Source organism: Heterocephalus glaber, unplaced genomic scaffold (assembly GCF_053883595.1).
Source record: "Heterocephalus glaber isolate CG9 unplaced genomic scaffold, H.glaber_assembly_v1.0 deba00001444, whole genome shotgun sequence".
Classification (NCBI taxonomy): Eukaryota; Metazoa; Chordata; class Mammalia; order Rodentia; family Bathyergidae; genus Heterocephalus; species Heterocephalus glaber.
The window spans coordinates 4,368,233-4,382,187 of NW_028258297.1; the positions used below are offsets into that span (position 1 = coordinate 4,368,233).

Consider the following 13,955-nt stretch of genomic DNA (forward strand, 5'->3'; position numbering starts at 1 on the left):
AGCGGAGGGAGGCAGATGGTCTAGGCTGCAGGTTACAGCCTGGAATGTAGCACCTCCTCCCTCTTACTGCAGCTCAAGCACTAGCTCAGTCAGCCCTGAAGCCACACACTTCTCAGGCATTGTCATCAGGCTGCATCTCTCACAAAGAGGACATAGTGACCTTTGCCATCCGGGCTTTCCAGCCTACAGCTACCACCTTCAGAGGACATTGAAGGAGGGTTTTCCTACGGAGCCCCAGCAGCCGTCCAGCATCACAGTGGCTGGGTGGAGGTCACTTGTTCATTCTGGAGCCGGTCACGGGGCAGGGAGGTGTGGACTTCATCAGAGCTTGGAAGGCCACACCTCTGGGCACCCTTTTACCCCATGTGGGCTGAATTAGGGTGGAAGAAACGGGGATGGGTGCTGAGTACCAGCACTCACTATGTCTTTGAATTTCATATGTGGTTAACAGACTTGAAATTTTTTGCACTCTATTTGTGCCATCTTTTGGCAGTCAGAAAGTAGCCTTTTTTCTTCTCTGTGGTTTTCTGTTTAGTGCTTTCTCTATTTGCTTTTGTGTTTACCAAGTCCTTTCCATCTCATTTCCCAGTAAATGTTTATACGTACTGTCTTGGTGTTTATAGCTTTCTTGTTTCATTGACAAATAGTTCTTTTTGCAGTGAATGAAAATATCACTTCTATCATGTATTCACCCCCTCTGGAGTCAAGAAAGTTTTCCTGGAAGGGCCTGGCTCCACTTGCCCCCTTCCTCCTTCTCACTCAAGTGAGTTCTGTCTCTCTCAGGTCAGGGGAAGTACTACTTACCTAGCTGCCTCAGATCCTGCTCTGCTGTGGAGCTCTTGTGGGGGCCTTGTTGGGAGGTGTTTACATTTCTGACTTCCCTGTGAGCTCTTTAAAAAGAGACTGAATAGTTTCCATTATTGAATCCTCATTGTTTAATTTGTAGATGATCGGTAGTTTTTAATGAATGAGGACATGAAGGTGATATATGAGTTGTTGTTTTTTAGCCAGATTATAGGCCAAGGAGGGAAATGTGTCCCCAGAGCATCACATACAGCACTAGAGCCGCAAAGGTGCAGCTGCTGGGGGTGCCACAGAGCCCATGGGTGACTGCAGCTCCAGGCTCAGTGGCTTCTGAGGGGATGGGAGGCAGCAGCAGGGGCAGATGTGCTGGCCTAGGCTTAGGCCTCACTGCAGTGTTTGAAGCAACAGGTGCATCAGACAGTGTTGTCTTTGCCACTCACAGGCTCTGCTGTCAGATAAGGAAGTGGAGGCCCGCCTTGTGCTCCTTGTGCAGCAAGTGGCATCCCAGGAAGAAAACTTGCTAAAGACAGCAGCCCCGAACCTGCGAGCCCTACAGAAACTGAAGACAGTCAGGGACAAGTTCCAGGAGTCCACAGATGGTGAGGCTGAGCTCAGTTGTTGGCAGGATCAGGTGCATGGGGTTCCCATTGCTGGTATATGTGCACAATCCTCCCAGGATTATGCCTTTCTTAGAACACATTTTCCTCTGTTGTCTTATGTTCATGTATTCTGTCAATACTGAGTCACTAATTGCTTCCATTATGAAAAATGTCCTGATGGGCCAGGGATTTAGCTCAGTGGTTTCGCTGCCTGCTGCGCAAGCGCAAGGACCCAAGTTCGATCCCCGGTACCAAAAAAAAAAGAAAAATGTCCTGCTTTAATTTGAAAACAAGCTTATTGGTTACTTTAGATAATATTTAATTTTTCATGCCAGAAAAAAAATTACTCTGTCAGAACTGTCAATGTTATTTAGGGATTATGCCAGGTGTGGTGGTGCACATCTGTAATCCCAGTACTGGGGAGGCTGAGGCAAGAGAATCACTGTGAATTCAAGGCCAGCCTGTGCTACATAGTGAGTTGAAAGCCAGCCTGAACTACATAGGGAGACCCTGTCTCAAAACAAAACAAAATAAAATTTAGAAATTAGCTCTATCAGGAAATTGTAAGAGCTATATCCTTGGAATTAATAACACTGAGGTATCTTAAAGGTAATTTTTACTTAACAACCAAATTCAAAATCTAATTTTTTTACTTTAAACAAGGGAAGTCCCTCAGTGGTCTCCAAATTAAAGAACATTAATTCTCTCTTAGCTTTTGAGGCCAGCAGAAAGGAAGCCAGGATGTGTAGGCAAGAATTTGAACAGGTGAAAAAAAGGAGATACGATCTTTTCAACCAGTGTTTTGAGCACGTCTCAGTCTCAATTGATCACATCTACAAGAAGCTCTGCCGAAACCACAGTGCCCAAGTACGTATTTGTCAACCCTGACTCTTGATGGGAACTTTGGAAATATTGCTGGTGGTTTTCCTAAACCTGCCCCAGACAGCTCTACTGTCTGTGATTAACTAACCACTCTATATTATTGGAGTGACTCAGTCAGGGCCAGACTGGCCACCTAATGACCTGTGTTCTTAATCCCACTCACGACCACACTGACAGCCTGCACACCTCAGCACTGCTCCGGTCCTGATCTCCACTGGAAGCAAGTGGTTAGACCATTTGGTTTCCATGTTCCCCTCAATGCTGAACTGCTGCTCTCGGGCACTAATCGGGCTTTGTAGAACTCTGGGGAAAGGGAGGGTCAGTGTGGGGCATCCTGGGGAACCAGCTCATCTATGGAGTTGACTGAATATCAGAGGAGAAGGGAAGAATTAAAGGCACAGACCAAGTGCAGACAGCCTTATGTCTGTAAACCACCCCTGCTCCATTATTAGTGCCCAGAGCAAATACTCTGGACTGGGTGTGGAATAAAAACATGGGCCTGGGCATGGACCCCTCTTCTACTCTCAGTTCATGTTCTTTCCTGACTGAGGGATCCTTGATGAGATTTCTAGCATGTAACTGAAAAAGACTTATTTTCAGTAAAGTAAGATAAAGCACGCCCACCGACTCCTGGAGAGCAGAACGCCTCTCTGCACAGTCCCTGACCATAGGAAGTGCTGAGTGAGTTTCGGGCAAATGGGTGAGTTGAGAGACACTCACCTGCTGCTGCCATGGGACTGGCAGTCTGGTGTCTAGTCCTGGTCCCTGGATGTGTTGCCCTACTTCCTTTCTCCCCTTGACCAGACAATCCTGTTGTCTGTAACTAGATGCACAAGTAAGTACGTTATTTACAGGCACTGGTACTTTTCCATCCAAATGGAGCACCCAACCTGTAGAATATTTTGCATTTACTATCGCCACCATGGATTGAAATTTACTAGTATTTTGATATTGCTAAATAAATAACATGTGTTTCAGGCATTTCTTAGCCCAGAGAACCCTGAAGAACCTTACTTGGAGGGAATTAGCTACAACTGTGTGGCCCCGGGCAAGCGGTTCATGCCTATGGACAACCTGTCAGGGGGAGAGAGGTGCGTGGCGGCCCTGGCCCTCCTGTTTGCTGTGCACAGGTGAGGGCTCCTGTCCAGCGAAATCCAGTGGGACTCTCTACACAAGAGCTGGAACTCTTCATTTTTCTGAATTCCTAGCAAATGTATATAAAACTGTTTGCCTCAGCCACAGAATTTATGTTTTAGGACTACAGCAATTCAGACAGCACATCTCTGAGTTCAGTCTTTGACAGATTTAATTATCAATAGCTAATAAATTTCCAGCTTTATAGAAAAAAATTTTGATGACATCAAGATACCAAAAACAAGAAAACTCAACTTGCATATTATTTTCTTAGTCTCTGCCTCAGAGCTCTATTAGTAATGGATGTTAAAAAGTGAAGTATTTTGCCTTAAAAAGCCTTTAATCTGCCAGGGATGTAGCTCAGCAACACTGCACCTGCCTGGCAAGCACGAGGCCCTGAGTTCGATTCCTGGTTATTAAAAGAAAGTCTTTAATCTCATCTCTTTGGCACTGTTTCTTTGTAATGTAAATCAAGGAACAAAATGTTAGCTAAAATTAAATCAGTGAACAGCTTCCACATGGAAAGCCACAGGTGAGGATCCATGGTGTAAGTGCTGCTGCCTCTCTACTCCTGCCCAGGACCTGAGCACACGGAGCCTGGCAGCTGGAAAGGGGGCTGTCTCCACCAGGAGAGGAAGAGCTGAGAGGGGAGCACTCAGCTGAGGAAGACTGGCATGAGGTGGCACCCACCCATTTGCTCAGCAAATACTAAAACTGCCAGGACCAGTGTGTTCACCCTGGGAGAGCGCTGTGAACAAAATAAAGTATCCGCCTCCCATGTTTCATTTTAGTTGGGAAATAAGGTATATTAGCAGACTCATTCTGTGAAAGGATGTTCAAAAATGACAGTCATAAAGAAAAAACTCAAGCAGGGACTGAAGACAGTGGGGGCAGGGAAGAGTTTGCAGCATTAAGGAGTCACTGAGGAGGTCTGTTTGAGAAGCTACCATTCCAGTTGAAGACTTGAAGTAGGAGCAGGGAACATTAACAGCTAGCCAAGGAAAGAATGTTCTAGATGTGAGGAGCAGCAAATGCAAAGGCCCTGAGGCCAGAGTGAGCCAGGCATCTGTAGAGTACACATGGGCAGGCACAGGACTACAAGTTACTATAACAGCAAGGTGAAAGATGTTGGTGAGTTGGAGGAGGCTAAGAGCCAGGGGTTGCTAACAGATAGCATGTGGGGTAGGAAGAGTCGGGAGGATTCTGAGTTCAGCCTCAGCAAGTACAGAGATGAGAGATGTCAGTACCTGAGACACAGGAGGGGACAGGTTGGAAGGGGACAGTGAGGGCTCTGAGGTGCTCATTAGGTGCAGGTCAGGAATTGTTAAGCAGGGAACTTAACAATGAGGCGTGGGGAGCAAGTGAGACACTGGCGTCTGAGCACCAGCCCAGAGGCACTGAAGTGGTGAGGAGTTAGGATCAGAGAGGCCACAGCCCCTCAGGAAGGGAACAGGTGGGAGGATGCACCCGACAGGTGCCAGAAGGTCCCAGTGGATGTGACGAGCCCCAGTGCTCCCAGTGTAGACCACACAGGCCGTGGCCTGGTGAGTACAGACTCAGCAGCGCAGGGGTCACCAGTGTCCTAGACGGGTTTCCAGAAGGAAGTATCCTGTTCATCCTGAATACTGTTCATCTTCTACCCCAAGTCTTGCAAAACAAATAGGAAGCTGTAACTCAATAGGGGATATTTTTTTTCCAGCTTCCGGCCTGCTCCATTCTTTGTTCTGGATGAAATAGATGCAGCCCTGGACAATACTAACATCGGCAAAGTAAGCTGCTTTCTGCTTTTAGTTTTCATTCTGATGTCTGCAATTCCAGGTTCATGGTGTGGTCAGAAGACAGCGTACCTCAACACACAGGGTGGGGCCAGCGGGTGTTGCTGATTAGTCGGCTTTTGTTTGTTGTTATTTGTGGTACCGAGGCTTGGACCCACGGCCTCCACCTGGAGTACTTTTAAAGTCTAAGTTACATATCTTAAAACAAGGCGCTTCCAAGGATTTCCACTCTCGGTTTAGGGAATGCAACACCGAGAGCTGTTGCTTCTCTATGAGCACCACCACTCCCAACATAGCTCGCTGCTCCCCAAGTCCAGGCACTAGGAATGAGCATGCCCCTGGCAGCAGCACTAGGCCAGGCAGATTGCTGTGGTTTCCTGTTCCAAGTGAGTTGTTTGCTAAAGTCCAAGAATAACATGTCTAAAAAACATTCCAAAGGAACTAAAGTTCAAAAATGTACCTCCCCGGGGCTGGGGATTTAGCTTAGTGGTGCTAGGCCTGCCTCACAAGCGCAAGGTCCTTAGTTCAATCCCGAGTATCACACACACAAAAAAAATGTACCTCCCCAATTTTACCAAAATGTATCCAACCCTTTGTTGTACTGTGCACAATTCTGTTTGCATTATTTGAGAGGAGAGAACTAGGAGAGCAGTTTTACTCTGAGTTAACTTCAGTCAGCAAGGTCAGTGGACTTGTCCATGGAGGAGGCTTTGAGGCACTCACAACCCACACCTCAGACATGACCCAGATCAGCTGCAGGACATGAACTGGGATAGAGCAGACAATGGCAGAATTGGTCCCTGCCCAGAGGAGGGAGAGCAACACCCTGCAGTCTCCCCATTTTGGAGACAAACTCTTCTGGTTCTGAATCTTAGCCTGTCTTCCAGAGGTGCTGCGCCTTGCATTCATGGCTGCTTATAGGAGGTTGCTCTGTTCCTGCCGACAGATACACTTCTCAGTATGTATGTGTAAATGGCGTTCCAGCTTATAACCCAGTTTTGTGAGTAGGCTGAGCCCACCCTAAGAGATGTTTTCAGACTTGGGTGCCGCTGGGCAGTTCTGTGCCTGTGAAGCAGACCTCCCTGATTTCTCAGTTCAGCCTCTTGTTTGATGCCAGGGCAAGTCAGGGATGCTGTGGAACTTTGGCCGAGGTGGCTCCTAGGGGCACGAAGGTGTCTCTCAGCACTTCCCGGTGTCTCTCAGGGCCCCTGCTTTTTAACATGCCACAGGATACACAAGAACATCTCAGCTGCCAGCCACAAAGTCTGCACCACAGCCAGAGGAAGCACAAGAAAACACAGAAACAGAGCCTTGACTTTTGTCTCCTAGGCCAGCTGCCTGGACTCCAGGGCCTGACTCACTCAGCACCTATCTGCCCTCAGAAGGACAGACAGACACAGAGGCAGTCTGTGTGGACTACCTGTTTTCTTGATTGTACTTGATGTCTGCATTCTAAGGAGTAGGTCTCAAACTCCTGTTAATATCCAGCCTGTGTATCAGAAACTTAGAATTCCCATGATGCCTTCAAGATCACTGCCATGTTGAGTGTGCTGTGTGGAGTGCATAACCATGAAGGAGCCTCCACTTCCTGTCGGGCTCAGGGTGTCCAGAATTTACAGCAGGTAGCTTTCCGAGCAGAAAGCACACTGTCCATCTTTGCAACTGCTGGCTGTTATTAAAAGTAGGAAAGGTTTATTCTGCCTCCCTCTGTGGGAGGTTTCAGTCCATGCCCAACTGGCTGACTGCTCTGGGGCCTGTGGTGAGCTGTTCATCATGATGGAAGCCAGGAAGCAAAGACAGGAAGGGGCCAGGGCTCCGACAGCCTTTTCAGAAGCTCACCCCAGTGACCTAACTCCCAGAGAGGCACCACTTCTTAAATGCTCCCTTACCTCCCAGTAGTCCCACAGGCTTGGGACCAAGCCTTCAACAGATGGGCCTTTGGGGACATTTCATGTACAGACCATATCACTCTCCTATCGCCTTTCTTTTCCTATCACTACCCCAAGGCTCTTGGTCCTGCATCAGAGTGGCTGCCACCATGGCCTCTGATGCCAGAGCTCTGTAAATTCAGCCTCATAGACGAGCATTTTCCTGACCCATCCCTCACCCGAAACTGGCATTGCTGCTTCCATAGCTCCTGCCTGATGTTAGTCACATAGTCACAACCCAGACATACAGAGACCCTCTCAGGGTCCACAAAAATATAGGGCATAAGCAAGTAATACCTTGTTAAATTCTTGATGGTTCGAGTTAGGTTCTTCAACATCAATCTCCAAGTTGTGAGTAGTTCATTCACCAAGACTCATTTTTATCCAGAGTGTTTTGTTGTTCATTTCCTGGGAATTGAGCTTCCAAAAGGAGCCAAAGGTCACCTCTATGGGAAGGACTTGACTGTGATCACAAATACAGTAGCTGTGTTTCCCCCATCATCAGGCTTTGACTTGCACTGCAGGACGCTACCAGCCATTCTTCACCCTCACAACACACCTGACCACCCTCTCATTTGAATGACCCAGTGCATTTTCCCATGATAGTATGTCAAGTTCAAGCTTGATTCTTTAAAATACTCTTAGGACTAGGATGGAGCTTGGTGGTTCGATATCCCCAGCACCACAAACAGAATTGTTCAAGCTTAGATCACAGGTAGCATGGATTTTTCTTACGTCCCTCTTACTGGAGAAGTTCTTTCTGTTGCTGCAGTTGAGAGGGGATTTGCTGATTACCAGACAGGCAAGTGAGTGCCTTGTCCCCTACAGTGGCAGAGTCAGCCATGCAGAACCAGTCCCCAGAGCCCCAGCCAGGCCTTTCCTCCCGGTGAGAATGTGTGCTTTTTATTTCCTGCCAGGTCTCCAGTTACATCAGAGAGCAGACTCAAGAACAGTTCCAGATGATAATCATCTCCCTAAAAGAAGAGCTCTATTCCAGAGCCGATGCATTGATAGGCGTCTACCCAGAGGTAAAGCATGCTTCGGGGGGAGGTCCCTCTAAGCCCCTCACGATGACAGCCAAGGAGCTTTCTTCCAGTCAGCAGCTCCAGGAGGCATTCAGAGATGCTGTTAGATGGCCACAGATGATAAACACAGGCCAAGTCATTTTTTGAGTCAGAGTAGCTACTCATATTTTTCTGTGATAGTACACAGATATTTCAAGTGAAAGAAGCAAATTAAAAACTGCAGAGCAGAATGAGAATTTTATAAAATAGTGGATGTTAACATACGCACAGCAGACTTATCCTGTATTTCATGTTTCTGTAATGTCTGATTATTTTAAGCAAAAACAAATGTACTGTATCACTATCCCTGAGGTAAATCAAAGGAATCCACTGGAAGCTCCCAGTGGTACAGGAACTTAGATGTGGAACATACCTTCAAGCCACTCAGATACTACCTGAGCTAAAAGTAGAGCAACTAATTCAAGACATTTGGCCTTTGGACGGTTAGGTTTTATTTCCTGAACTTTAAGAGTTAATTTACCTTCCTGTACCCACAGAAAATTAGATCACCTAGAAATACGCTGAGAAATGGAAATTCCAGCCAGGCATGGTGGTACATGCCTATAATCCCAGCACTCTGGGAGGCTGAAGCAGGAGGATTACAAATTCAAGCCCAGCTTGGGCAACTTAGCAAGGCCATCCCAAAATAAAAAGTGCTGGGGATGTAGGTCAGTACCAAGGCCTTGGGTTCAGTCCCCAGTATGGCAACTACTACCCCCCCCAAATAATTCTCATACCAGAAAATTAAAATTAAAATACAAAACTGGTACAAAAGCAGGTAACTGACACCCTTTCAAGCCTAAGCAGGTTTCTTTTGAAACCTACTTGCCTACCACCTTTACTTTCATACTCTTCCCTCGTCAGCAGACTGACTCAAATTCCTATCTCCCCTCCAGCACGACGGAGTCTTGTTCAGCCAAGTGCTGACCCTAGATCTGCGTCCCTACCCAGACAAGGAAGAAGGACAGGGCAGCAGAGGACGCCGAGAGCCCCAGCCCCAGTAGGACGAGGGTGCTGCGAACAGCCCAGGTGTGGGAGCCATCTGTCAACTATCCTCCTCTAGTTCTGGAGTCAGCAGGCCCTGCTGCCCACTGGGTGAGCCACTGCCACTAAGGACCAAACCGGCCCCACTCTGGCATCAAGTTTCCTAGGACAGTTAGTGTTGGTTTTTCTTAAGTTGCACCGAGTAGCATAATCCTAACTTCTCTTCTGAAATAAGTTTGTCATCAAAATGCTCAGCTAAGCTTCATCTTCACTGTGGTCTCGCCCTGCACTTTGAGGGTATGTGTGAGGGAAACACTAGCTCTAGTCCACAGTGCTGGGATCAAACCCGGGTCTGGTGTGTGCTGAGTGCACCCCTGCCCGGAACACAGGGTTTTCAGATACACGAGTTAACGGGTGTGACTTGAGCTCAGCTCTTGTGGAAAATCACCTCAGAGAGCCGCCTGTATGTTACTTTTGAAAATATAAATAAAAATAATTAATTTCAGATGTCTTCAGTGTAGTTTTAGAAGCCAAAAACAAAACAAAACAAAACAAATTTGTGATGAAACTGAATTATGTCTGTTTTAATGCAGTCTGAATGTTTCTGAATATAGTTTCTGTTAAGGAAGTACTGAAGAACACAGGCTTTCACTGACTTTGTGTAAATACAGGGCTCCATGTGGAAACAAAAGTCCTGCACTTCATTCATCCCATCTCCAGTCAAGACCAGCCAAACCTAGGGCTCCTCTGTGAGCCTGCTTTGGGCCAGTGCTGACCCTGAAGCCTCCTGAAGTGCAGATGCCTGTCTTCAACACAGGACGAACTCTGAGGAGTCCCAGGAGCGGCTCCAGCTCCAGCCCAAGGAGCCCCTCCTCTCGGCACTGACGTTAGGTCCAGTCAGTCAGCTGCTGCTTCCTCTGCCACAAAAGCCACAGCCCTTGAGGCCAAGTCGTCCATGTCGGTGCTGCATGAACTCAGTGCAGCTCCTCTCCTCTGCCTCGGGCTGTCCATTCACCATGCCTACTATCAACAGTCCCTCTGTGTACAGTCAAAACATGCCCTACTATGCTGTGCAAAAGCACAGCCAAAACCACAGGGCTATGAAAGTATGGGCCTGAGTACCATAATCAATAAAGTGGGCAGAGCCTGTAATCCCAGCCCTCTGGGAGGCTGAGGCAGGAAGATTACAAACTCAAGCCCAGCCTAGGCAATGTAGGGAGACTATCTCAAAAAAGGGGGCTGGGGGCCAGGGATTTAGCTCAGTGGTTCCACCACCTGCTTCAAAAGCGCAAGGTCCCGAGTTTGGTCCCCGGTACCCAAAAAACAGGCAGGGAGCCAGGGATATAATTCAGTGTGAAGGCCTGAGTTCAGTCACTAGTATGGCAAAAAACAAAACCTGATAGGGCTGGGGATTTAGCTCAGTGGTTCCGCCGCCTGCCTCGCAAGCGGAAGGACCCGAGTTCGATCGCTGGTACCAAAAAAAAAAAAAAAAAAACAAGATTAAAAAACAAAAACAAAAGCTGGTTTTAGAAACATCACATGGTTAAGAAATACACAAATACAACTACGAATACAGCACTTTATCTTAAAAGCCCTGCCATCTCTGTGAACGTATCCCGGGGATGAGGCTCGGAAAGTGTGGGAAGCAAGGAGCTGGTGAGCTTTGTGGGCTTTAACACATACCTATGACAGGGAGCGGCCAACTTGTCGGAGGGCAAGGCTAAACATTCTGGCTGATGAGGCTTCAAGGAGCTTTGGTAAAATGGCACTTGGCCCTGACAAAAGTACACATTAATCCGTGGTACTCAGATATTTGTCTTGATTATGGTCCTGGGGACTGAAGCCATGGGCCTCATGCTTCCAAGGCAAGCGTGCAGTCACTGAGCTCCATCCCCAGCCCAGGGTGGTTCTAATCCATCAACCGTATTAGAATAAACCTGCACTTCAGAACACGCACTGACACCAGAACTGACTCGGGATCTGTTCATTCCCTGCAGTGGTCCAGGCCCCTCACTCGGAGCTTCTCTGCTGGGCACTGCCATCTTCTCTGAGTTTCACTTGCCCTGCACAACGCCTTCATGTGTGTGCCAACTTTCCAATTCAGATCTCTATCCCTGACTGCAGTTTGCAAATGTGTCTTAAAAAGTAACTGTTTGGCTTTTTAAAAATTTAAATATTCAGAAGTAATCACTGACTCAACTTCATAACTGAGTGGCAACTCCAGCTAAAGTTCTCATTAACTGCAGTATGCCAAGCCTTGTCATGACTGAAAAAAAGTTGACCAAACAGGGTTTCCATTAAAATTGTATTTATGACCAGAGTGACACAGATTTCTTTCCATGCTTCAAAAGGGGAAGGAGGGAGAAAGGTCTCCGGTTTGTCTCTGGCTTCTCTCACCTCTGTACGGCCCAACCTCCCATTTCTTGTTCTTCATTTTCCCGGTGGCCGTGGGAACAACCATGCCATCTCTGGGAGTGTGCCAGGGAAGATGAGCAGACAACAGAACCTGTGTAGGGCTTGCTTACTTCGAGAGAGGCTTCACTTTAATGCCCTGCTGTGTGCGTGCCATGTGAGCCTCCGCCTGGTCTCCAGCAGGGGCCTCCCTGCGTAACCGCAGCACCCAGCACAGCTGCCTCCCCAGGGTGAGCCCTGAAGATGCCTCAAGCATGGCGGGCCCTTTACAAGGCTTGCCTACCTTGCTCTGTGCAAATCCCCTTGGCTTGAGGAAGAGAAGGGAGAGAAGTTGAGAGAAGAACAAAAAGGTGGGACCTTGCCCCAAAAAATGAAGACTCAGAAAGCTCAGAATCTACAATCTAAATCTAAAACCTTGTCTGTGCCCACTTGCACCTCCCCAGCCTCAGCTCCACAGTGGGAGTGCACAGCACTGACAGCTGCCGCAGAGGCCCTGGCTCTGCACTCAGGCTCCTTAGCAATCCCAGGCCTGCCCTCCCCTGGAGCAGTGGTACGAGACGATGTGACTCCAGGGCCCTACTGATTGTGTCATTCTGCTAAAAACCATTTTCAACAGATTCAGTGCCTCTTTACTATTACCAATGTAACAAACATGTTTAAGATGCTTTCTGTAGTAACATCTTTCCACATGGAAACTTGTCAAATAGAGGTGTCTGTGCAGTTCTTCCTTTCTCTTTGGCAACAACTGTTGCTTGGATGATCTTTACTCTCCCCTATATCAGCAAAAACACCATCCTGATGCAGACAGCAGATCAAACGGGAACTGGATGTCAGGTACATCCCTTCCCACAAGTTGGTCCCTGAGGTAGCCATTCATCAGTCCTTAGAGTGTACCTGAAGTGTGTCCATGTCACCTCCCAGCAGCTAAGCACACAGCTCTACACCCAGCCTTGAAGGCCACGCATCCATGTGGCTCTGGAGGCACGTGACGGCTTAGGACTCGATCTGGGTGCAGGCCTTGGAATGCTCCTCACTGCTTAGGCATGGCACTGGTTACAGAAGGCTGGTTCTCAAGCTGCAGGTTTTAACTGGTCTTAAAGATCTCAAGACCCTCCAGCATTGTCTGTTAAAAGAAATACCAAAAGCTAAAATTCAGCTAAAAAAGTACTATACTCGCAAGAAGACTGCTATCAGAAACCAGTTCACAATGTGTCTTATGAGCTAAAGATTCTGCAAACCCTCCCTAATGGAAATAGTAGCCATGGTGCAGAAGTGGGCCTGCGTGTTATAAATACCATCAGGACCTGAAAATAATGACACAGGTGTGTAAAATCGGTGGCAATCTTTTAACACATGGATGCTATTTTCCTGGTGGCCGGAGGGTGGGGAAGAATGAAGGCTTGTGCAGCACACCAAACAGGTGGTGTTGCACCTGCCTTGAAGGCTGAGGTGTGGCCTGCACAACAGAGGCCCAAGGCTTTCCCTAGGCACAACTGCCTGGGAGTGTGGGTCCTGGTATTTTCGAAGGGCATCCCTGTCCACTGCTCCATAGCAACATTTGCCAGGCAAGAGGCCCCACCATCTGAAGCCACACTGCTCAGGAACAGGCTACAGTGGTATAATAACCTCTGCCCACACCGTTCACCTTAGCAGCCAACGGGGAGCCCCGGCAATGAGAACAACAGGAAAGGGACTGCAAAAAAAGAGCCACCTGCCCTGAGGACACAAAGAGCATTAGTTTCTCTCGAGTTACCGATGTCCTTACCAGCTGAACGCACAATCCAAACATCTGCTAAAAGATTTCCAAGAATTTTATCCAAAATACTATCAAAAAATGAATTCACCCTCCAGGGACATAAGGTCTACACAGTGTCCTCAGACCCTTACTTCATTCATAATTGCACAGCAGGACACTACGGCCTTGGATGCCTGCCACCAACCCTCACCAGCAACAACTCGTGCTGCAGGGGACTGTTTTAACAGATGACCTCATTTCTTTTATTTCACTCTGTTATTTGCATTCACTTTGGCTCTATTAACAGGTTACCTCAATTGTGTGTGCTCCTTCTGGCATAAAAGGGAAATGTAGTGGGCCAGGGATTTAGCTCAGAGATGCTGCACCTGCCTCAAAAGTGCAAGGTCCTGAGTTTGATCTCTGGTACCGAAAGGAAAAAAAAAAAAAAAGGGAAATGTAGTACAGACTGAGTAGCCCTTATCCAAAATGCTTGGAACCAGAAATGTTTCAGGTTTGACTTTTTCAGCTTTTGGAAAATTTGCGGACTTTAAGGAGACGAACCTCCCTAATCTGAAAAGCTGAAATCCAAAATGTTCCAAAATCTCAAACTCTGAACTCTGATCTGATGCTTACAAAGT

At 47.6% G+C, this 13,955-nt stretch overlaps 2 protein-coding genes across 12 annotated transcripts in view; one reads left to right on the forward strand and one right to left on the reverse strand.

Annotated features, from left to right (window-relative positions):
• The window catches only part of Smc1b (structural maintenance of chromosomes 1B), a 64,048-nt gene extending 54,403 nt beyond the window's left edge, over nucleotides 1-9,645 (forward strand). The window contains exons 20-25 of one of the 2 annotated variants that reach the window (XM_004845405.3): nucleotides 1,247-1,403; nucleotides 2,116-2,270; nucleotides 3,264-3,415; nucleotides 5,119-5,188; nucleotides 8,040-8,150; nucleotides 9,083-9,645. In XM_004845405.3, coding sequence (XP_004845462.2) covers nucleotides 1,247-1,403; nucleotides 2,116-2,270; nucleotides 3,264-3,415; nucleotides 5,119-5,188; nucleotides 8,040-8,150; nucleotides 9,083-9,190 — 753 coding nt within the window. In that variant the 3' untranslated portion in view covers nucleotides 9,191-9,645. The remainder of the gene's footprint in view (nucleotides 1-1,246; nucleotides 1,404-2,115; nucleotides 2,271-3,263; nucleotides 3,416-5,118; nucleotides 5,189-8,039; nucleotides 8,151-9,082) is intronic. The other variant, XM_021258806.2, reaches the window with a different exon arrangement.
• Nucleotides 1-13,955, reverse strand: part of Siral2 (SIR2 antiphage like 2) — a 44,398-nt gene that overhangs the window by 9,480 nt on the left and 20,963 nt on the right. For 2 of the 10 annotated variants that reach the window (XM_004845404.4, XM_013072531.3), the window contains exon 9: nucleotides 11,459-12,705. The exons of the other annotated variants lie outside the window; for them this stretch is intronic. In XM_004845404.4, coding sequence (XP_004845461.1) covers nucleotides 12,686-12,705 — 20 coding nt within the window. In that variant the 3' untranslated portion in view covers nucleotides 11,459-12,685. Of the gene's footprint in view, nucleotides 1-11,458; nucleotides 12,706-13,955 lie in introns of those variants that run through there. 10 annotated transcript variants of the gene reach the window in all.